The sequence below is a fragment of the Emydura macquarii genome, unplaced genomic scaffold (genome assembly GCF_026122565.2).
Source record: "Emydura macquarii macquarii isolate MOO-44397 ecotype Brisbane River unplaced genomic scaffold, CSIRO-AGI_Emac_v2 contig_2979, whole genome shotgun sequence".
In the NCBI taxonomy this organism is placed as follows: domain Eukaryota; kingdom Metazoa; phylum Chordata; order Testudines; family Chelidae; genus Emydura; species Emydura macquarii.
Window position 1 is genome coordinate 153,950 of NW_027133116.1, and position 23,717 is coordinate 177,666.

General features: G+C 47.9%; 1 protein-coding gene across 4 annotated transcripts in view; it reads right to left on the reverse strand.

The window, feature by feature from the left end:
- Nucleotides 1–119: 119 nt before the first annotated feature.
- LOC137167737 (rap1 GTPase-activating protein 1-like) overlaps nt 120–23,717 on the reverse strand; it is a 49,727-nt gene continuing 26,129 nt past the window's right edge. The window contains exons 14-24 of one of the 4 annotated variants that reach the window (XM_067570016.1): nt 23,253–23,324; nt 22,977–23,063; nt 21,174–21,308; nt 18,083–18,232; nt 12,619–12,722; nt 10,705–10,818; nt 10,213–10,339; nt 6,725–6,827; nt 2,918–3,003; nt 2,681–2,750; nt 120–861 (exon numbers count right to left, since the gene is read on the reverse strand). In XM_067570016.1, coding sequence (XP_067426117.1) covers nt 2,727–2,750; nt 2,918–3,003; nt 6,725–6,827; nt 10,213–10,339; nt 10,705–10,818; nt 12,619–12,722; nt 18,083–18,232; nt 21,174–21,308; nt 22,977–23,063; nt 23,253–23,324 — 1,002 coding nt within the window. In that variant the 3' untranslated portion in view covers nt 120–861; nt 2,681–2,726. Of the gene's footprint in view, nt 862–2,680; nt 2,751–2,917; nt 3,004–6,724; nt 6,828–10,212; nt 10,340–10,704; nt 10,822–12,618; nt 12,723–18,082; nt 18,233–21,173; nt 21,309–22,976; nt 23,064–23,252; nt 23,325–23,717 lie in introns of all 4 variants that reach the window. The other 3 variants (XM_067570015.1, XM_067570018.1, XM_067570017.1) reach the window with 3 other exon arrangements.

A 23,717-nucleotide genomic window follows, 5' to 3' on the forward strand; every position in this document is an offset into this window, starting at 1 on the left:
AAGAAAACATACTCCGAACTGAACCGTCGTCGTATCATGAGATCTGTGCTCTGGAATTTCTAGAGGACTCTAGCATGAAGGTGTCAGAGCTCCCAGCAACAGGTGCACAGAGGCCATGGTGGGTTAGTCACAATCTCCTTTTATTGCAAGCCCAGGACACCACACAGACACTACAAGCATGGAGCGAGGGTCAGAGATTCACATTTACACATCCTGCTGCTCCAGGGTACAGAGAGAGCGAAAAGGGAGAAGACACAGACAGAGGGAAAATGAAATCCCCAAGGATAAGGCTGGGGAACCCATCAGGAACTGTAAAAAGAACAGCTCCCAACTGCACAGTGTTTCTTACGCTAACTTTGCAGTGTGATGAGAGACACGGGAGACCTTCATGTACACATTTGAAGGGGACAGGCATAGCCCTCAATGGCTTCAGTGCCTGTGCATCTCTTCAATGCCAGGGTTACAATAATGACCGTGGAGCTCAATGGCAAATCCCATGTCAATTCATATGGCAGCAGTCTTGAACTGGATTTCCCTGCCTTAGAGCTCATGGTCCATTGACTCAATGGGGAAAGTTTTATACCAGGAATAGAAACAAAACGAAAATGCTCCCTTTTCACTCTCTCCCCTTCACTGGTGGATGGAAATCCCCCCGGAGGAATAGCTTGTTCCTGGCTGAAGTGAAATGATATACTTGGATGAATTAATGCCACATTTGGTTTCATGGTTGGTTTTCTGGTTGCTTTTGACACAACCATCACTGGAAGAAGCAGAAGGGCCAGCACTCCTGGGAATCCAGCTTCGTCGCCTCTACACCTCTAAGGCAAGGAGTAGCCAGGCCCTTCACTTCAGCAGCAAATCCTGAGGCAGGGAGGGAGAGAGAGACAGCCAGACACACAGTCAGTAAAAGCAAGTTCCCCTCACGCAATCTTATAGCTGCCACTGCTTCTGACGGGACCATCTGGCCTCACTTGTTCTTTCTACTCCTCAGCCTGACCACCCCTCCGCACACTAGAGAAGATATTATTCATGAGAAACCCCTGTGGTGCAGTCAGCAGTTCAGGATTTAAGGAGATCCTCTAGGGTGACAGGAGGCAACACAGCTTGTTAGTCCGTCTAGGAGCTAGAGAGAGCCACAAAGAATTTATGGTGCACGTGGTGGTTTCAGTGCAGGCCTAACTAAAACATCTCCAGCATGAGCCACAGAATCGCTACTGCCGAAAAGACACTGGCCCAGCCGTGCAAGGTGCTAAGCACCTCCTGAGAGAGATGCAAAATGCCCTCAACAACTCCAGCTGAAGTCCTGTGGTTTGAGGATGAGGATTTTCAGCACCCAATGTTGTTAGAACCAGTGGTAGCTATAGGGCAGTAGCAGAATTACCCACTGGCCATTTAAGGTTATGCGTGGAGAGCTGGCCAAATTCGTCAACTGAACTTTTTGTTTTGGCTGAAAAATGCATATTTGGATCAACCAAAACATCTCACGTAGTAGCCAAATTCGCTGAATGCTCTTGGTAAAAAAACCCATAAATAAAAGGTTTATTATGTATTTGTATTATTGCAGTGCCTCGGAGCCCTAGTCCTAGTCCAGCATCCCATTGTGCTAGGCGCTGTACAGAGACAGAGCAAAGAGATGGTCCCTGCCCTAAAGATTTCACACTCTTAAGAAATGTTTCATTTAGACATTTTCAAAATGAAACATTTAGATGTTTCAATTCAAAATGAATTTTTGTTGGAATGTATTTCAACTTTATTTTTAAAAATTGAAAAACATTTAAAAAAACTTGAAAACCAGATTCAATGGTTTGTTCAGCCAGAAACAATTTTTTCCCCTGACTTTTCAGAATGGCCAGCCAACTGGAAAATCAGCTACTTGCTCTAAGTGCATAGGGTACCTCCTTCCCTGTGGGTGTTCCCCCCTTGCCCCCATCGTCATTTTGCTAAGTCTGCAGTCCCTGTGGGGAGTGTGTCACATAACACCCACATCACCCATGGGGCACTCTGCTGCTTTGCTGGCAGGCCAGAGCGAGGGAAGTTTGTCACCTGGATAAATGAGTCACCCAGACATGAACAAAATCAGAGAAACTGCTCCCAGTGCATCTTGGAACCCTGCTACTCAGAGTTCCCTCCAGCCCTGCCATTATAACTTTGTCTAGTAGCTAATAGTCACATTACGCCTATCTGAAAAAGCCACCAACAGACAGACAGACAGACAAAGCCAGCAGCAGACAGACAGACATGGAGACAGACACAAAACCAGCCGGTGAGCAAAAGATGGTGCAGCAAAATAAGAAAACCCTGGGAAGGGAGATGTCTGGGCAAAGTGGGAGGCTTGAAGAGCATTTGGAGGAAAGGGAGCAGAGGGAGTGTATGAGGAGCCGGGGGCAGTGCTAAGGGGGGGCAAAGTACGTTGAGGCAGGGAGAGGTGGCTGGGGAAGGCGGTGATGTTGAGTGGGGTGCAAAGAAGTCGCCAGGGAAGATGAGTCGGGGCGGACTTGGCCATGGAAGGGGTGGGAACCACAAGGGTAGGGAGCAGGTCATAGATCGATGTTGCTTCACTGTGACTCTGCCTTGGGGAGGGGGGGGAATGGAGCAAAGGCCCCGTTTCATCTTTCACAGTTCAACCACCTGCCTCCAACCCTCCACCCAGGGGCACAAAGGCTCCTAAGGTGTCTGTTACCTGTGCATTACCCAGCATGCACCGCGACACCCCTCCAGCGATGACATCACACACAGCACAAAATGGAGGCCTGTAGAACAAGGAAATGGCAGTTCTTTAACCTTCCCCTGCAGCATCTTCCCCTTGCACCCTGGACTCCTGAGCATACAAAGCCCCCTGCACCAAACCCGTCTTCTCTCCGCCCCATCACCATCGGGGGCTGGTGAAGATGGAAGCACGTGGAGGCCTGGCACATACCGGGCTGTAACGCTGCGCATCCGCCTTGCTGCTTTTCCCCTTCTCCACCGAGCCTGCAGCACTGCCGGAGGGGAGCAGTCTGGTTACTAGAAGAGAAGCAAGCACACAGGAAAATGGGCTCTCCCAGGAACAGGAAAAGCAGTTCAGCCTCTCTCTTCCTGTCATCCCAATCTGTGATCCATAATCACTCAGTCCTCATCACCATCTGTCTGAGCCCGACAGCCTCTTGCCTTGTTTGCGAAACTCGCCCGCATGTGACATCAGTTATGAAAATAAAAAAATGGCTTGAGCCCCGGCACCTTTTTCATTATAAATAAGGCACTGTCTCCAACCATCCCAACTGTACATACTTCCGGCCCATCATTTCAACCCCATCATCCCCGTGTCTCTAGCTACTATTACACACAGGAAACTATGTTAAAAGAACATTCTTAAGGTTGTAAAGTCAAGAACGCCACAGTGAGGAATTGCCGGAATTAAGGCTGCCTGTATAGTTTTAGTTCAGGCTCATTGTGCACATGCATAATTATTTAATTACGTGCTATTTTTTCCACAGGGCCCTTGCCTTTTTCAGTGCACAGGATGGCAAGTGCTCAGTTAATGTTTTGTTTCCTCCATATCGTTCTCTGTGTGCCCCCAGGGCTTATTTACTGCATACTATTCAAGCCCTGTTCTGAATTCTTCATTTCCTCATGGGCTTGTCTATGGTGCTCTTCATTACAGTACCTGAGTGCTTCACAGACTTTAAACAATTTAATTTCACAATACCTCTGTGAGATTATGGGGTGGCATTACCCCAATTTAGAGACTGGGAACTGAAGCACAAAGAGAACAGTCAGAAATGTACACTAATTCTGGCTGCCCAATTTGAGACACGTAGCATTATACAGCAGTTCACATGTTCAAAGAACAGCTCTCATAGACTTTAGTTGCAGCTGAGAGTGCTCAGCACTTCTGCAAATCAGATCCCAAGAGCTCACACTGGCACCTAGCAAATGCGGAACACACAGTTAGTGACCACCTGTGAAAAGTTTGATTTAAGTGACTTGCCCAGCATCACACAGGAAAATAATTCCTACAGCATATCTTTTATTTAAGAAATCCAGTCTTGATTTAAAAATTGCCAGTGATGGAGAATCTGCCACAGCCCTTGGTAAATTGTTCCAGCTGGTCCTGTACATGCTCTGACACCAGCTCAACACCCTGGTCCCTACCCTGAGTTTCCTGGCCTACCTCCAGAAGCTCATTCTGGAGTTCTTTTGGCCAGGACTGCACTGGGTCGCTGCAGGGGTCCTGAGTCTCTCCCTGGAGGAAGGGGGTAGGGCCTGTGCTGCATCCGCAGCCAGGTCCACATCTTCTGCCTGTAGGCACTGCAGAGACTCCTTTATAGCACAGCTAGTCCAGCGTGGAGCCAGTTGGCACACGCCTTCCTCCGCCGCCTCCGAGGGCTCCGATACGACCGGCAGCTCTTTTATCTCCACCCGAGGCGTCTTCCGCGAGACCTCTCCGAGCTGCCGGTCTTGTACCAGGACCTCCTCCGGACCTGGAGGCTGGTCTCGGCTACCAGCTCCATGGTGGCTGCCAAGGGGGTGGATCTCCTCGCACAGCCCCTGCTACACAATCCCCATCTCAGTGTGCAGGTGGCAGAGTCCCCCTCGGTGCGCCAGAGGTTGGTCCTGCCAGGCATCACCAAGATCGGAAACCTCCTGGCCTATGCCCAGAGGGAGTGGGTGGATCCCCAGGCGCTGGTTCAGTGCATGGGGCTCTCTACCCTTCGAATCGCCCGGTGCGTACTCCAGGAGGCGGGAGCAGCCTTGCCGCCTGCTGCTCAGGTCTACCTCGGGTGGATCCTGCAAGAGGTGAGCCTGTCTGTATTCCACCTTGGTTCCACGGCCTGCCGGAGATATCAGCTGGTGGCTCCTTCATGGAACCGTGAGCACGGGCGTGTACCTGGCATGGTTCACCCTTTGTCCCGATGCTTGTCCCTTTTGCGGCGTGAGGGAGACCCTGGCGCACATATATCCGGAGTGCGCCAGGTTGCAGCTCGTGTTCTGGCTTCTCCAGAACCAGCTCCTGAGTTTCTGGCTGCACGTCTCCCTAGACCTTCTGATCTGCGCACACCCCATCCGTGGCCCCACAAACTCACGGGACCTCCTCGTCAACCTCCTCCTCGCCTTGGCCAAGGTGGCCATCTACAACACCAGGGAGCGGAGGTTGGCCGAGGAGGTGCTCTGCGACTGTGGGGCCTATTTCCGCTCCTCCGTCCGATCACGTATCCGAGCAGAGTTCCTCTGGGCCGTGTCCACTGGCTCCTTAGCCACTTTTGAGGAGCAGTGAGCGCTGTCCGGGGTTCTCTGCTCAGGATCCTTCCATTTAGCCCTTTGACCTTCACGCCCGTTCCTGTGTTTTCATTCGTTGTCCCCTGTCATCAGTTGAGTCCCGGGATCAGTAGCTCCTCCCCTTAGGCTGTGGGAGGGGATTTTAGCTGTGGGCGGGTCCACGACCTATTTGGGTCCATGTCCTGGAACCCAAATAACGTTATACGCAAAGTTTGCTCTATAACGCTGCAGCCACGAACACAACTGAGGCCTGTTTCCACCCCTACGATGAACTTTTTTAATGGGCTCCTCCGTAGCCCTGCAGGCACAGACTGTGCAGACCCTGATTCTGGCTGTATCCCTCCCACGGCTGTCGAGGCTGGCAGAAAGGGATGCTTTGCTGCGGCGGGAAGTCTGAATCTCTTCCCCCACAAGTCACACCATGTCATACGGCAGTATAACCCTGCCAGGAGAGATGCTGCTATGGCGACCCTGAGACCTGGTTCCACTGCCAGTATTAACAGTACTGCTGGCAAGGAGGGATGCTCGCCTACGGTGACTATGCACATAGAATCGGCCTAATTGCTGAGCTCCCATGTAGCCCTATAGGGCGGGCCCCTGTTACTGCTGGGGAGTCACTGGCGCCAACCTCTGTTGATATCGGTGCTGAGCGCCTACGCAGACTTGCATGGAGGGATGAACGACTGCTGCAGCAAACATAACACCTGGTTCTACCCCGTCTAGTCCCCAATATGCGGGCAGAAAGAAATGCTCTGCTACTGGGGCGAGTCTGGGATCCAGATCTAGATCAGTCATCGCCATGATGCACTACTGCCTGCAGGTTAAGACACAACAGTGGCGCTCTGTCACCTCTGTCACAGAGAACTGGACGCCTCATTCAACCCCGGCATTAACATTAGGGCCAGACCCCTCTACGCCCCTCCAGGGAGGGATATTTTCCTGCTGTCGCTTCCTTAATTGTATGGTTGTTGCATGGCATCAGTACAGGGCAGAGTTAATATTCTCTGGGGACTTTACATGAACTGAGTCCCACAAAAACTGGTTCACACCACCCCAGTATGAGCCGACACCATGGCGTTCCAGAGGTTTACATGCTGAATTGCTGCCCTACTTCACAATCAGAGCAGTTGTAGTTCACTAATAGCTCTAATTTCTCAGGTTCCCCTGCACCTCCATGTTCTGGAACATCAGCCCCTCTATAAGTCTGTTCTCTTGCCACACACCTCACGCCATCTCCTCTTCCCCATTACTCCCAGTAACACCAGACCGCTCAAAGCAAGGACCTGAGTGCCACCCCACTGCCCTCACTCTGCCCCCACCCCACTTTTGTCAGGTACAGGTCATCTCTGCCCCCTGCACGCCTCCCATTCTGGGTATTGAGAACAAGTTCTGATGTCACAATGGAACATGTCTCTACCCCTCTGCTCCCTCACATGCTTCTAGAGAGGGAAGGTAGGAGCACGTTTACCTGATGAGCTGGCACTACTGGGTGTGCCCACACTGTCATCCAGCCACACACTCTGAACCAGAGAATCCCGCTTCTGAGGACCCTCAAGAGAGCACATCAGCTCCTGGAGAGGGGAAAGAAGGGATATTTTAGCAAGGCACTTTGTAAACATGGATAGACCCCAAGGTACCCAAAAGAAAGGAGAATTTAAAGAAAGGGGAATCGTAGAATATTAGAGTTGGAAGGGACTTCAGGAGGTCATCTAGTCCAGCCCCCTGCTCAAAGTAGGACTAACCTCAGCTAAATCATCCCAGCCAGGGCTTTGTCAAGCTGCACCTTAAAAACCTCTAAGGATGGAGATTCCACCACGTAACCCATTCCAGTGCTTCACCACCCTCCTAGTGAAAAACCCAACCTAGACCTCCCCCCACTGCAACTTGAGACCATTGCTCCTTGTTCTATCATCTACTACCATTGAGAACAGCCTAGCTCCATCCTCCCTGGACCCCCTTTCAGGTAGTTAAAGGCTGCTATCAAATCCTCTCACAATCTTCTCTTCTGCAGGCTAAACAAGCCTAGTTCCCTCAGCCTCCCCTCATAAGTCTTGTGCTCCAGCCCCCTAATCATTTTTGTTCTCCTCCACTGGACTCTCTCCAACTTGTCCACATCCTTTTTGTAGTGGGGGGCCCAAAACTGGACACAATACTCCAAATGCTGCCTCGCCAATGCCAAATCTCTCAGGGGACATAACTGGGATGGGGCGATCCTGAGTGTGAGAGAAGAGGAATCTCTAGGGGAACTGTTATTAATTTTGATGGAATAAATGGGCCCCAAAAGTCAAAACTGTTAATATGACCCTGTCACTGTCAACATTAAACAATGTTAAACAAAGTTTGAGGTTTGGTATACAGAGACCTCAGCCTGCTTAGTACCATGGCAAATACACCATTACAAATCTTTTAACCTTTTATTAGAGATACAGGAAAGAAGGAAAAATAGTCAAAGTATCTGAAGTGTAAAGTATTACATAAGGCTTTCATTTTAACAACATTCTTTGTTCCCTTTCCCTTTATCTGGAGAGAGTTTTTAGAAGGAAACCCCCATGTCTGGCAGTCTTAGATGGTATTAAAGATGATAATAACTGTCTTTTCTGTGGAAAAGAAAAGTTAGCTGAGAGGGACTGAAATCTGATCCAGTTCTCCTGAAAACAAAACAACACGAACACACACAAAAGGAAAAAGATAGAAAATGCAGCTTCTGTTTCTGGTGCTGACTCTCACTTGCAATCTCTGATCAGTCACGCCAAGACCTGGCAAACTTGTACCAGCATTGGGCCATTTAAGACATTGCTTTTTGCTGCCTTCCTGGTCACAGGCTTACAAAAGTGTTGCAAAAAATAAAAAATGGAGTCTTGGCTAGCTAAGCCAGACTGTTACTAAACAGAAGGCAGAAGGAGAGAGATAGGAAAGAAAAGAAATGAAGTAGCAAAGGAAAAGGTTGCCACTGTGGGGTATGGGGCGGGGGAGACCGGGGGCAGGAACAGTAAGAAATAAAGTTTCCCATCCCACGTGGTGGTTGGCATTTGGCTGGAGCTGATGGTAGTGGCCATGTCACTTGGGTCCCTCTCTCTGGCCTAGTCTCATCAGGACATCTCTCAGGATCAGGATGACAAAAGCCCAGCAGTATCATGGTGATTCCCAGGATCTCAAGAGACGATGGGATGGCAGCCATGGTGGTGAAGCTTGCTTCTTCCTGTTCTCCCATCTTTCATTCAGCCAGCATCTGCTAACTTTCTCTCCAAAGTCTTCTGGAGGCCCCAAGAGGGAGTGATAAGTGGAATCACCCATCCTCTCATTAAATATTCTACAAATAAATTAGAAACAGGAGGAAGGCCAAGGACAAGGTAGGCCCATTACTCAGTGGGGGGTGGGGAGACAATAGCAGAAAACGTGGAAATGGCAGAAATGTTAAATGACTTTTTTGTTTATTTTCATCAAAAAGATTAGTAACAATTCAATGTCTAACATAATGAACACCAATGAAAATGAGGTAGGATCTGTGGCTAGCCTCTGAATCCCTAGACTCTGTTTGCCAAGAGCTGGGAGTGGATAACAGAGGATGGATCACTCTATGTTTGCCTGTTCTGTTCATTCCCTCTGAAACACCTGGCATTGGCCACTGTCGTTAGACAGCATATTAATCTGACCCATTATGGCTGTTGTTCTTTTCCTATTTTACATAAGAAGTTAAAAATTACTTAGACAAGTTAGATGTCTTCAAATCAGCAGGGCCTGATGAAATGCAAACAAGAATACTCAAGGAGCTGACTGAGGAGATCTGAGCCATTAGCGATTATCTTCGAAAAGTCATGGAAGATGGGAGAAATTCTAGAGGACTGGAAGAGGGCAAATATAGTGCTAATCTATAAGAAGAGGAATAAGGACAATCCAGGGAATTACAGACCAGTCAGCTTAATTTCAGTACCCAGAAAGATAATGGAGCAAATAATCAAGCAATCAACTAAGTGGATAAGTAACCATCAGCATGGATTTGTCAAGAACAAATCACGTCATATTGACCACATAGCCTTTTTTGACAGGGTAACAAGACTTGTAGATGGGGGGGAAGCAGAAGCTGTGGAATACCTTGACTTTGGTAAGTCTTTTGATACTGTCTCACATGACCTTCTTATAAACAAACTAGGGAAATACAACCTAGATGGTTGTATTCCTCCTTAGCCACTGAGGAAAAGACAAGAAGCAATGGGCTTAACTTGCAGCAAACAGGGTGTGGGGGTGAGAGGGCCACCCACAGTGAGGCCAGCCTCACACGGGGGGCAGGCAGGGCTTGAGTGAGCAATGATGGGGCAGACAGTGCTTGGGCGGGGAAGGAGGCAGGGCTCAGGCAAGTGGCTCGGGCCAGCCCCATGTGGGGAGGGCAGTGGAGGGAAGGCCTAGCCCCACGCAGTGTCCCGTTTTCCCTTTGGGAAATATGGTCACTCTAAGCAAGGCAGGTTTAAGTTGGATATTAAGAAAAACGTCCTGAATGTCCGGGTAGTTAAGCACTGACCAAATTGCCCAGGGAGGTTGTGGAGGTTTTTAAGACGAGGTTAAACAAACACCTGTCAGGGATGGTCTAGTTATTATTTAGTCCTGCCTTGAGTGCAGGGGACTGGACTAGAAGATCTATTGAGGTCCCTTCCAGCCCTACACTTCTATGACTCTATTCTATGATTATTTTGTCCACCAATTAGGCCTAATTTCTGACACACTAATTTGGTTCATTGACTTCCAGTCCTACACTTCGTATTTACCAGGCATGATCTTAACAGAGTCCGTGAGTTATACCACTACCTCGTTTTGTTTGGACTAATTCCGTCTGTTTGTCTCCCTTTCACACCTCCTATCAGCATTCATAGTGATAGGTTATTGCAATACTTTTCAAACTTTTATCCGCCTGCCCACTGGTAGGCTCACAAATGTATTAGGGCTACCAAATTCTACACTCACCGTCTCATTCTCCTCTTCCTCGGACGTTTCGTTTTCCCTCACTCCACTACAACAGCTGCTCACATTGGATGAGGAGCGCGAGAGCGGCTGCATCACGCAGTATCCCGACGTTTGATTGGAGTGGGTTCTGAAACCCAAGCCCAAAGTCATCACCATCATTGCAATACACAGATCTCATTTTGTACCAGCCACCCAAGACCCTGCCAGTGCTTTGTGGACATTATCAAAGCCTTACAAGCCCCTGTGAGGCAACTTATTGTAATCATCCATAATGGGGGGATCATCCAGACAGGAGAAGTCAATCATGCGTGGTCAGTCTCAGAGCCAGGAATAGAGAACCCAGGAGAACTAGCTCCCATTCCCTGGCTCTAATCTAATTCTTTGCAGGCAAGGTATCTATGTGAGGGGACTAAAAGTGAGACACCTGCCCCTGAGGCCTTCCCCAGGGGCACCAAGCATGTCTCCTGAAAAGAAAGGCCATTTTCAACTCACTTGCTCTTCCTGTTTGGGAACTCTGGGGAGCTGGGACTGGAGGATCCATCAGACTTCAGATCAAAGAAAGGTCCTGGGCTCTCCAGCACCTTCTGGATTCTGTCAGCAACATCCCTACTGGGGTGAAAGGAAAACCAGCTACACCCCAGAGACATGAGTTACCACTATGCTACCTAATGCTTCCTACAAGGGGAGATACAGAGAGATTTCTATGGGACACACAGGCACAGGGAGCAGGTTGCAGTTCAGAACAGGGCAATCTTCTTAAAGAGTCTGCAAAGAAAGAACATATCAGGACTGGGCTTTTTTATGCTTCTTTACAATAAAAAATAAAAGTCCTGAAGAGTTTGAGTTTTTAAATTTCTCCTCAACTTTTTCCCCCCACCAACTAGAAAGTCAGATCTTATCTACCCTGGAAGACTACAGCTGACTGCATACCTAGTATATTTATAGTGTCAAACATACCCAGGATGTGATACCCGACTAACTGGGAGCAGCAGTGTTTTTTCTTTCAGACTGTATAAAACTTGTTTTTGCTGACACCTGTTTAACTAAAACACTTGTGAGGAAAGCTTTCCATGTGCATTAATCAGCATTGCAATTAGGGGCTGAGAGAACTCCCAGTCTTCATCTTGAGTCATTCAAAGAGTCAACCAGCCAATGCATGGAAAAGCAAGCTTAGCATTCCTGATATGTCTAAGGTGAAAACAAGCAGAAGAAATCTAAAGAAATCCAATACCCTTTTTCTGTGTCATAAAGAAGGAAATAAGGACACAGACCCATTTTCCCCACCTTTTCAGGAATGTATTTATACAAGATGCAAAATTGTTGTTAAAGATAAGCCACAAAAAGTGCCAGTGTTGTGACCGTTTCTATTTTAGATACATTGTTAATGGGAACCTGCCTCTGTATAATCTATTTTTCTCCAAACCTCCCCCCCCGTAATTTGAAATAAAAAATAAGTAATAAGTCTGTGGGTGTCTCTCTTAAGAAAGGGCAAGAGAAAGAGTGACATGGGAAGAGACGTGGCAGGCACAGTCTTTACCCACGGCGAAGCTGCGGCTGTCTGCATGCTAGGCGAAGGTGGTTCTCTTCTCCTCTCTACTGAGCCCTTGGACACGCTCCTGGGTTTCATGAGCAATTGGGAAGGTTCATGTGGAGTATAGAGCAGTTCACAAGACTGGGCTTTGAATCTAGCTCACCCTGTGCCCTTGATACACAGCACCCCTTTGGGGGTGCATTAAAGAGCTTACCAAAATAACCTCTCCTGCTCAGGACGCCATTTTCAAATGCTCGTAACTCAGCCACATCAAGCCCTAGAATGAGGCTGTGCACTGCTCCTCAGTGAGGACTACTGCTGTGACAGTCTGCAGCTCTGAGACCTGAGCTGTTTTGGTTACAGTGTGTTTAGAACGAGTCACACAACTATCTCTTTTAAAAATCACAAGATGTATTTACTTGGAAAAAAAATGGAAAAATATATTTTTCTCCACTCTCCCCTCACAGGAGCACAGCGGGACTGTTTTTGTCACAGCGAGAATGGAACAGGAGGGGCAGGAATCCTGGATCTTCCTCTACTCTTTTTGATGAAGGTCCTGTCTAGTACATTCCTGCTCCCATCTCCCCTCCCCTGGTCCTGCCTCTCTTCCTGTTTCCCGTATCTATTCTTCCCCTACTTCTTTCCCTTCCTATCTCTTCTCAGTGCCCCTGGGTCCCAGCTCTATTTTCTCCTGTGATCTGCTCCCATTCCAGTTCCTTTGATCCCACCTTTCCATCTCCCCTTTTCTTGCCTCCCCCAGCCTTCACCATCCTCCATCTCCCCTTGGTCTCAGCTCCTTCCATCTCTCCTCTCTCTTCCCCTGACCCAGCACCCTTCATCCCACTCCACCGCTACCCAATTCCCACAGCTCTTACCTCTTCTCCTCCTGGATATTCTCAATACCAATGGCACTGCTGCGTCGCCCGTGGAAGCGGCTGCCTCGAGTGCGTGATGGGCTCCTCCCAGGGAGAGCAAAGGACTAAAGAGAAGGAGAGCAAAGAAGTGATTGGAAGGAAGGAGGAGAGCGTGAGAGACAAAGCAGTGGAGAACTGGAGGAGGGGGAGAGGGAATTTGCAGCCTGGATCCCAGACCTTCTCCTTGCATCATCTCTGATGTGTAGTAGGGCTGCCCAGAGCCACCCAAGGAACCAGAACATGAGGGAAGAACTCCTACAAGCTGTCAGTGAGGAAGAGAGGTGAGGGAGAGAGGGGTTAACACAGATGCTGAGAAAGGCAGAGAGGAAGAAAAACAGATAGCAGCATGAGATACAGCGAGACAGAGGAAGAGAACAGGAAAGAGAAACAGAGTCTCAGGCAGAGAGTTACAATGTCATAAAGAGAGACACAGAAAGGAAGCGAGGGATAAACTCAGGCCTTGTCCACACGAGAACGTTTTGTCGACGCACAAACAGCAGTGATCAAAAGCACTGTAATTACAACGCTTGTGCCTGCCCACACAGCACTCATTGTGTTGCCAAAGCACACCCACACTCGGTGCTCTAGCATCGACAGTGAGAGCAATGCACTGTGGGCAGCTATCTCACTGTGTAACTTGCCACCATGTGCCGCTAGGAGTTGTGGGAAGGCAGAGAGGATCGCAGAGCAGCACGGGTGTGGGCTCATGTCCCATGATGCAGTGATTTCCATCCGGTGGTTTCCAACTGGGTTCCGTGGCATTTTTCAACGGCCCCGGTTTCCTGAACGCCTGCCATCTCTATCTGAAAGGATGGATCCTGCCCGGCTCTCCACTGTTTCTGTCAGTGTTCTGCACACATCACAGTTGGTCACGCAGTGTATCATGAGCTCCCAACTGGAACTGAAATCCAAGGCACCTGACCTGCCGTGTGCCATGCAAACAAACAACTCCAGATGACTGTTTACATTCAAGGAGCATCTACACACGATGCACCGCCACTCTGAGGCATGTGAAGTAAGTGCGGAGTGGTGGGATCGCATCGTTATACAGGTCTGAGACGATGAGCAGTGGCTGCAGAGCTTTCGAATGTGCAAAGCCACCTTCATGGAACTCTGTGCGGAGCTTGGCCCTGCTCTGCAGTGCAAGGACACACGAGTGAGTGCTGCCTTCTCGGTGGAGAAGTGCGTGGCGATCTCCACGTGCAAGCTGGCAACTCCAGACTGCTACCGGTCAGTCGTTAATCAGTTTGGAGTCGGGAAATCCATCACTGGAGCTGTGTTATTGCAAGTGTGCAGAGCCATTAATCACATTCTGCGATGAAAGACTGTGTGTCTTGGAAATGTGTGTGAAACAGTGGATGCCTTCTCAGCAATGGGATTCCCTAACTGTGGTGCGGTGATAGATGGCATGCTTATCCCAATTTTGGCCCTGGACCATCTTGCAACGGAGTATATAACTAGAAAGGTATGGTGCTTGTGTATCACCGTGGGCGTTTCACTGACATCAGTACGGATTGGTCAGGGAAGGTGCATGATGCATGCATCTAAGATCATCCAGGAACACTGGCCTGTACAGAAAGCTGCAAGCAGGGACTTTCTTTCCAGACCAAAAGATTCCAGTGGGGGATGTTGAAATGCCCATAGTAATCCTGGGAAACCCAGCCTACCCACTAATGCTGTGGCTCATGGAGCCTTATATGGGCAGCCTGGATAGCAGCAAGGAGTGCTTCAATAACAGCAGATGCCAAATGATCGTTGAATGTGCATTTGGCAGATTAAAGGCTCGTTGGTGATGCCTTTATGGCATGTTAGACCTAAATGAGGAAAATATTCCCATGGTTATAGCCACCTGCTGTGTGCTCCATAATACCTGTGAAGCTAAGGGTGAAAAGCTCCCCCCTGGATGGAGCGCAGAGGCGGATTGCCTTGTGGCTGAATATGAACAACCAGATGTCAGGGCTATTAGACGGGCACAACATGGGGGGAGGGGCATTCAAATCATGTAAGACCAGGAGACCTTGAGGAACTATTTTGACAATGAGCACCAATAAGGTGTCTTTGTAAACAGCACTGAGCCATGCTACAACTCCTATCCAGCTTGCACTGTGTCTCAGTGTAAGGTGCAACCACCATATACAAGAGACAAATAAACACTGCTTATTCTTCACAAAGAATATCTTTATTAAATAACAATTATCACAACACATGCAAAAAGCTGGGCTGGAGGGGAGAAAGAAGTGAGGGGCAGTGTGAGCTATGACAGCTGGGTATAAGTCCATCTACTATTCTGGAAGCTGTCTGAAGGGGTGGAGTGCATGAGGTACTGAGACGGGATGGGAATTTGGTAGGAATGTGTGGATGGAGTTTGGGGAGGGCAAGGAAAGCAGTTCTGTATTGGCTGCAGGGGGAGGCGAGCACGCATGAATTCAGTCTGCAGTATTATGAGTGACTTTAGAAGCTCTCTTTGCTCCTCCATGGCTTTTATCATGGGCTTGTGACCTGCTATCACTCGCTCCTGGTTTTCCCTCCTCTCCTGCCTATCAATTTTCTGATTTTCTGACAGTGTGTCTCCATGCCCTTTTTTCTTTTTTTTTCCACCTCAGAGGACTGGAGCAGTTCTTGCAGCATGTCCTTTTTGCTTCTCCATGGTCATTTTCTTATCAGCCACAGGCGCTCAGCAGGTATGAAGGGGTTTCCCCTCCAGGGCACCTCTGTAGAAGCACAATAAACAATGAGCAGCAGCATTATTGTGAGTGCAACAACAGCATTGAGACATTGCTGTAAAATACACCTCCTTCTCACTGTCCCCTGGCAAGTGCACAGCTCCACGATCGCCCAGGGCATGGTGAGTTGTGCCAGTGGGGGGAGGGGCACTCAAGCTGGGGAAAATGTTCTGTGTGGTGGTATGGGGAATTGACGCAGGTAGATAGGGACAAAATTTCAAATTGTGCCACAATTTCCACAGGTGGGGGCCATAGAAGCCGATATCTCACTCCTGAGAGTAAGCAGGGATGCTGGGGTGCGTCAACTCCATGTGAGCAGCTTGAAGGGGGGTTCCTGTGCTGCTCACCTGTGTGCCGAATTGGTCCCTCCACAAACGACTGCTGATTGGTGTGGGAAAGTTTCCTACAATGCGGGAAGAAACAAAGCAGCTCTGCCAGGAAATCTCTGGCAGAGGATTGGCGAGTACCTCCAGGAAAGTTTCCGAGAGATCGCTCTGAAGGATTTCCATGAAATCACAGTGTGCATTAACACACTTTTTCAAAGCACTGCCTAGCTTAACAGGGGAATGGGAAGCACATGCGAACACAGCTACTCTCGTACATTTCTATCCTTTCAACCAGCTGTATAATGCAAAAAAGCAAAGGACAGCTGTACCTCATGTAACCGAGCAGCATCAGCTCAAAAAAATCACTTACCCAAGCTCCTTTCTCCTGCATCCTGCATGCCAGAGCTGTGGGGATGGGCTGGCTCAAGCCCTCCGAGGTCGAGAAGAGGTCCTGGCTCCCCATGTCAGCAAACAACCCTGTCCCCTGCTCCGCATCGTCCTCCAACTCAACCTCCTCATCTATGACTTTTTCATTGGGGTTGAGTCCGGTGTTCACTGCCTACGGGCCCGCGGAGGTATCCGTGGTCTCTTGGCGATGGGGGTGGGTTTGCCACTGAGGATGGCTTCCAGCTCCTTATAGAAGCAGCAGGTCTTTGGCTCTGCACCAGAGCAATGGTTTGACTCACTAGCCTTTAGGTACCCCTGCCGCAGCTCCTTGGTTTTTGCATAGCACTGCAGTGTGTCCCGTTCATAGTCCTTCTCCACCATTAAACGAGAAATTTGACTGTACTTATTTAAGTTCCTTCAGCTGGAGCGGAGCTGGGACTGCACAGTCTCCTCTCCCCAAATGCTGATCAGATCCAGACGCTCCAATGCGCTCCAAGCCCCGTGCCATGGTCAGCTGGGAAGATGAGATGTGAGCTCTCCACGCCATCCAAGCAGGAAGTGGAATTTCAAAAATTCCCAGGACTTTAAAGGGGGAGAAGCAGATGTCTGCAGGGCAGTGGAGTTCAAACTGATGACCAGAGCAGTCAGGATGGGCATTGTGAGACACTTCCTGGAGACCATTTACATAACCAAGCGCGGTGTCTACACTGACACTTTGTCGCTAAAAGTTTGGCACAAAAGCTCTACTCTTCTCGAGGTGGTTTTAGTTTGTCGCAAAATCAGGGGAGTTGGGTCAGTGGGGGTGGGGGGATTGTAGTGTGTACACCATCACTGTTTTGGCGCAAAAAGCTGACTTTAGTCGACAAAAGTCTCTAGTGTAGACCAGGCCTTAGATTCAAAGGAGAGACAAAGAAACAAAGAGAGACATAAACTCAGAGTGAGCGAGGAAGAGGGACCAGTTCATTACTGCCCTGTGGCTCCTTTGCACAGGCATAAAGGAGCTGTAAAGCTACGACATCTGTCTCCTGGGCAATTCCCCAAGGAAAGGCACCTCCCTGGTTGACCTAGAGTTGGTGTTTTAGGCACTACACCAGCCCTGCTGGAGCCCCTAGTGCAGATGCCTTGGGCCGCCAGGTATGGGTTAGCTAGGGTAACCAGATTTTCAGAATCAGAAACCAGGACACTTTTGTGGCAACATTTTCTAGGTCCATGAAATACTCATACAGAAAACATGGGTGCACTTTTTCTTATACATGCAGGTGTTACCTCTGTCAGCTTCTGACTCAACAGTGACATAGGCACAGTTCTCAGAATAGAGCATTTCTCCCAGGAACGTAGTGCTCTGAACGACTTTATCATGTGACACCAACCAAGTATCCTTAACATTCACAGCAAGTAAAAGAATGGTTTTGGCAGTGCCTGCACTCATCTAACTTTCCTCTCACTTCAAACACTGTTGAATGCTTGTTCCACCGGACGGTTGTTCCTGGCAAGCGAATTCTACTCAGCATAGCAATATGACTGGAACAAACACTTTGTAGTTATTAAAAAATGAACATCTGATTGATGAAATGAAACACGGGAACATTTTCAGGGTCCTGAAGTTCTCAGTTCTCATCATATAAAAAACCAGGACTGCCTTGGTGAAATCAAGGTGTGTGGTCTTTATGAAGTTAGGGCAGCTTGAAGACCGACAGCTAGTCTAGAATAAGGGAGGCACAAGGGCAATGTAAAGCCACCCCTGCTCTTCCTCTCAAGCCCTGCACCAAGCTCAGATCCAGTGTGTGGATGAACAGGACCCAGAGACATAAACAAGGACAAAATAGAGACACAGACTCAGCACAAGTGAGAGATGCACAAAGCAACAGGCCGTCAGAGACGTAAACAGAGTGATACAAACAGAAAAGATTCACAGAGGGACCGACTGATAGGGACAATATGTGTGGGTGGATCACGGAGGACCAGAGGCCCCTCCCAATGGTACCTTACCGCAGCAATAGCCTTGGTGCCCTCGGCGACACTCTGGTTGAGGGCAAGACTAGCAGTAGCCGGGCGGCTGGGCGGGGTTGCCGGCGGCTGTTGTTTCCTCATGGCTATCCCCATGGTATCCAGGCTCTGGCTGCGGCCTCGGATGACCCGCTGGACAGAAGGGAGACAGGGAGACAGACAAAGAGACACGGACACACACACACAGACACATATAATGACAGTATGAAGAGCACCACGGAGGGGATGGGAGAGGGGGACAGACACCAGCACCAGAGATATCCTCCCTCCCCACTACAGCACAGCAGCCCAAAATTTACCCATGGGAAGGGCCTGTTTGGTCCCATCTTGTCTATGGGCCCCAGGGCCAGTGATGGTTTGTTCCCTCTGTTCTCAGTCTCCCCATCCTCCTGTAGGTGATAAAGAGAGATTCCCCACCAACACTACCACTTTCCCAATAAGCCAGCATTACCTCACACTGTCACACCCAGCGCAAGAGAAGGGACCAAATCCCCACGCCAGGTTGGAGGGCTCAGGCCCACGCAGGCCGACACAATGGCCCCGAGAGAGAAGCTGCCCACTGAAACCAGGGTACTCTGAAAAAGCCACTTCCCAGGCCCCTCCCTCTTCTCCAGCCCCATAGAAAGGCCATCTCAGCACAGAATTTATCCACAGAACAGATGCAGCAAAGACAGTGGCATGGTAAGCTACACACACACCCTACCTAGCCTGTGCCAACCTCCTCTACAGATGAATGGGGAGTTGGTCCATGCTGTCCCCAGCAACTCTGATGAGGGCTGCCAACCAAGGAACGTGACAGTGCCAAGTGAGGTGTTGGTATCGGGGATATAGCTGCCTGACTCACTAGGCAGATGCCACACACATGGTGCAAGAAGAAAGGAAGAGAGAGGCATGCCGTGAAGTGAGAACCAGCACGTTCATTCCCTCCTATTTGTGTAGGCCAGTGATACTCAGACTGAGGCGTGGGAGCCGCAAGTGGCTCTTTAAAGTACATGATATTAAAGCACTGTGTCATTTAATTATTAACCAATCTAAGTAATTAACCAATCAAGATGCTTTTACTATGTTATTAACCAATTGTAGAATACTTGGTCCGTCATTTTGCTGTGAGAATAGTATATTATATATGCACAGTATACACACACACACACACACACACACACACACACACACACATTCTCCAGGAGTGCAGGGTCAGGGTGATCTGGGAGAGGGAATGCCTACGCCAGAGATACTCAGCTCTCAGTGGTTCAGGAGCCAAATTAGCAATTAGCATTATCCAAAAGAGCCACAGCAGTAGCTTTCTATGATGAGGTGACTGACTCTGTGGATGTGGGGAAAGCAGTGGACGTGATATACCTTGACTTTAGCAAAGCTTTTGATACAGTCTCCCACAGTATTCTTATCAGCAATTTCAAGAAATATGGGTTGGATGAATGGACTATAAAATGGATAGTGAACTGGCTAGAGCATAGGGCTCAACGAGTAGTGATCAATGGCTCCATGTCTAGCTGGCAACCGGTCACAAGCGGAGTGCCCCAGGAGCCAGTGCTGGGGCTGGTTTTGTTCAACATTTTCATAATGATCTGGAGGATGGGGTAGATTGCACCCTCAGCAAGTTTGCAGATGACACTAAGCTGTGGGGAGTGGTAGATACCCTGGAGGGCAGGGATAGGATACAGAAGGACCTAAACAAACTGGAGGATTGGGCCAAAAGAAATCTGATGAGGTTCAACAAGGACAAGTCCAGAGTCCTGCACTTTGGATGGAAGAATCCTATGCACAACTATAGACTGGGGACCGACGGGCTAGGCAGCAGTTCTGCAGAAAAGGACCTGGGGTTACAGTGGACAAGAAACTGGATATGAGTCAGCAGTGTGCCCTGGTTGCCAAGAAGGCTAATAGCATATTGGGCTGCATTAGTAGGAGCATTGCCAGCAGATGGAGGGAAGTGATTATTCCCCTCTATTCAGCATTGGTGAGGCCGCATTTGGAGTATTGTGTCCAGTTTTGGGCCCCCCAATACAACAAGGATGTGGACAAGTTGGAGAGAGTCCAGTGGAGGGCAATGAAAATGATTAGGGTGCTGGAGCACAAGACTTATGAGGAGACGCTGAGGGAACAAGGCTTGTTTAGTCTGCAGAAGAGAAGAATGAGGGGGGATTTGATAGCAGCCTTTAACTACCTGAAAGGGGGTTCCAGGGAGGATGGGGCTAGGCTGTTCTCAGTGGTTGCAGATGACAGAACAAGGAGCAACGGTCTCAAGTTGCAGGGTGGGAGGTCTAGTTTGGACATTAGGAAAACCTTTTTCCACTAGGAGGATGGTGAAGCAGTGGAATGGGTTACCTAGGGAGGTGGTGGAATCTCCATCTTTGGAAGTTTTTAAGATGCGGCTTGACAAAGCCCTGGCTGGCATGATTTAGCTGAGGTTGGTCCTGCTCTGAGCAGGGGGTTGGACTAGATACCTCCTGAGGTCCCTTCCAACTCTATGATTCTATGAAATTCGTTGTTTCATTTGCTATGTTTTTAACCATGGAGATCTGAGTATCACAGCTGCAGGCATTCCCTCCCTCACATCACCCACACTCCTGGAGATTGGCCACTGAGACTTCATACAAAAGAGACTCTTGCTTTCCGAGGGACAAAGATGTATCTCAGTATTCCAAAGTGTCCAGCTATGACAGCAAGAGTTATGTGAGAAACAACCGTACAACGGGACCCTCCCAACTACTGCTGCCCTCCTGGCGCTAGACTAGAACCAGTGTGCTGCTGGGGGACGAAAGGCTCTGCCCCCCTTTCCTTCTGCAAGCTCCTGATCTCTTTTCTACACACCAGGGACTTTGCTCCTCCCTGCCACTAGATGCCAGCCAGGGCCAGGTTCCCACCCAGAGGCCTCCCATTAGGAACAGCATGGGATGCTGTGCCGTGCCAAGCTGCATCTCCCCTGGAAGGGGAGGGAGAAACTGCATTTCTCTTGCAGTGCTGATGTATCCTGAACTGCGACTGAGCTGGGTGGCAGCGGCTCAGCCAGAAGAGTTGGGTGAAGGGGCTGCAGCACTCCTTGACCTCTCACCTTGAAATTTTCAAAGAAGCCACCACCCCCATTCTCCATCTTGTCATCGTCCCCAGAGGCCAGACCCATCATGCTGCGGCTACGAAGCTGCAGCTCCTCAAAAAGACTCTCCAGGAGGGCACTCCGGGTCCGCTCCTGCACCAGAGCGGAGACAGAGAGAGTGGGAGAGAAAGGTCAGAACAGAACAACCCAGGAAGGAAAGAACAGACAGAGCACAGATAGAGAAAGACGGAATGGCCCCTCCTGCGTTGCAGATATGATTGACACATCCCGCTTTCTCTAGCATTAGGAAGAATGTGATTTCTTTCAGATATGGGCCCTTCTCCAACTTCCGTATTCTCCCCAAACTCTGAAAGCAAATGTACTGCCTTGAGCAATTTTTTCTGGTGCACTTTTTCTTCATTTCTTCTGTTTTCCATGTTCTCCTTAGGAGAGCCTAGGCAATGAAACCAGGGTGAATAAAAACTGGTGATTTAAAATAAATAAATCAGTTTTTTCATTTAGCTCAGATTTTTTTTTCTTTAAATTAAATCCATGTTTTTAATTAAAAATAAACCAATTTTAAAGTATGACAGCCTACGTTAAAGGTCTACATTTACTATAATCTATTGAAATAATTTAAACTAAAATTTAAAAATATAATATTAATCAGTACATATTTGCTGCCAAAGTCTTCAAGAAAGTCACACAGCTGAACTGGTGGAAGACACACACTGGCTAAGCACCCTGCTGCAAGCTTTTGATAGCCTTTTGCAAGTACAGCAAGAATATTTTCTTCATTTTAGTTTATACAACTAGTTCTGTTCAATGATTAATTCATTCAAAGGTAAGAAACTGATTGGGAGTCGAAAAAGCAGGAACGCTTGTTTTCCTCTTCCAACCTATGAATAAAAACTAGGTGTGAAGATGAGACCTACTATTTCTGAAATCTTTCAGGACATGTTACCAGAAAAAAATATTTCAGTACACTCACTACAGATAACACTTTGTTTAATAACTCAATTGATTTTAAATTAAAAACGTTTTGATAAAACTTACTTTTTTAATTTAGTAAGTAGTTTAACTGTGCTCCAATGTCTATCCAAATACAGCTAGACAAAAATCACGAGTGAAAAGAAATAATCATCTAGTAAATAGTGAATGATGCATTTCTTATCTTCTAACATAATAAATAAATATAAAACATTAAGAATCTGAATAACAGCATGTTAAGCAATACAATTGCTTAAATAAATGTGTATAGATATAGTGCATCCTCCTGGCTAGGAAAAAGAAGTGTCAAATTTAGTGTAAAAACTAAATGGTTGCAAATCAACATGTTTTAATGGTTGTCAACCAGTGCAAATAAATCTTTCTTTAGCAAAATAACTAAAAAGTATAAATGGAAAACAAAATTAAAATCGATTATTTAAATCAAGATTTTCTGCCTGCTGATTTAAATCAATCGACCCTGAATCAAATGCAAAGATCTCGGTTAATGAAACATTCAGACTTTTACTGTACATTGTCAGGGAATGTAACCACTAAAGTTCTAGTAGCAGCCACTTTGCACATATGCCAGATATTCTATTCTTGTTTTGGGGGGTTAAATGTGTATTTTAATATAGATACATATAATAAAACATACAAGAAGCATCACATGGCTGAGTTAACACTGCATTTTAATTTACTTTATTTTTCAGGGACTTTAATTTTTTAAGGTGTTTCTACATTCTTCATTAATTGTGCAGCATTAAGCTGCCACTAATAGTTTTTTTGCATTTATTAAATATTAATACGAACACTCACATAACACAGACTCACCTCTAGTTTGGCAAACTTCTCAGCCCGGTAGCAGCTGTACTCAGCATTGATTAGTTTAGCCAAGAGGAATTCATGAAACTCTGAACCCTGTGGGAAAAGAGAAAGTCTAGATTGGAATTGATAACCTAGGTGAGAAAGGCTCTGGATATACATTCTCTAACCCCCCAGGGTTATCCAGTCCCATCCTGGAAACAGCAATCTAGAGGTGAAGGAGTGTGTAAACCATACCCCTGATCCATGCATCTCTCTCCTACAGGACCCATCAGAGACACAAACCTTTTTAAATATGGCTGGATTAGGGAGAGGGGGTCCAAAGAAGGGGACGTCATCTCGAGCTGTTACTGAAACCTGAAACAATACAGAAGAAACCACTTCAACATCATAAGAAGAACTGGAATATCACACCTTCTCACAGCCATGAGCTTGTATAAAACCAGAAGCAGAAGGCATGGACCCTGAAAACGCCAGATGAAAGGAATCAGTCCCATAATACAAAAATTAATGGACAGTACATGTCAAACAAATCAAAGTCAACACTTCTCCACAGCATGTAGTCTGTAGTGTAGTCAGCAGACAGTTCTATGTCAGCTAAGTCCCAAGTGTATGTCTAAATACATACATCATTATAATACAGAAGAACCTCGATTTTATGAATATCAGTCTTCTGAACAACCCCTTATCCGAACCATTGTCCCCATTTTCTGAGGGTGAAAGGACTGACTGGAGAAAAAGGCCAGCCAG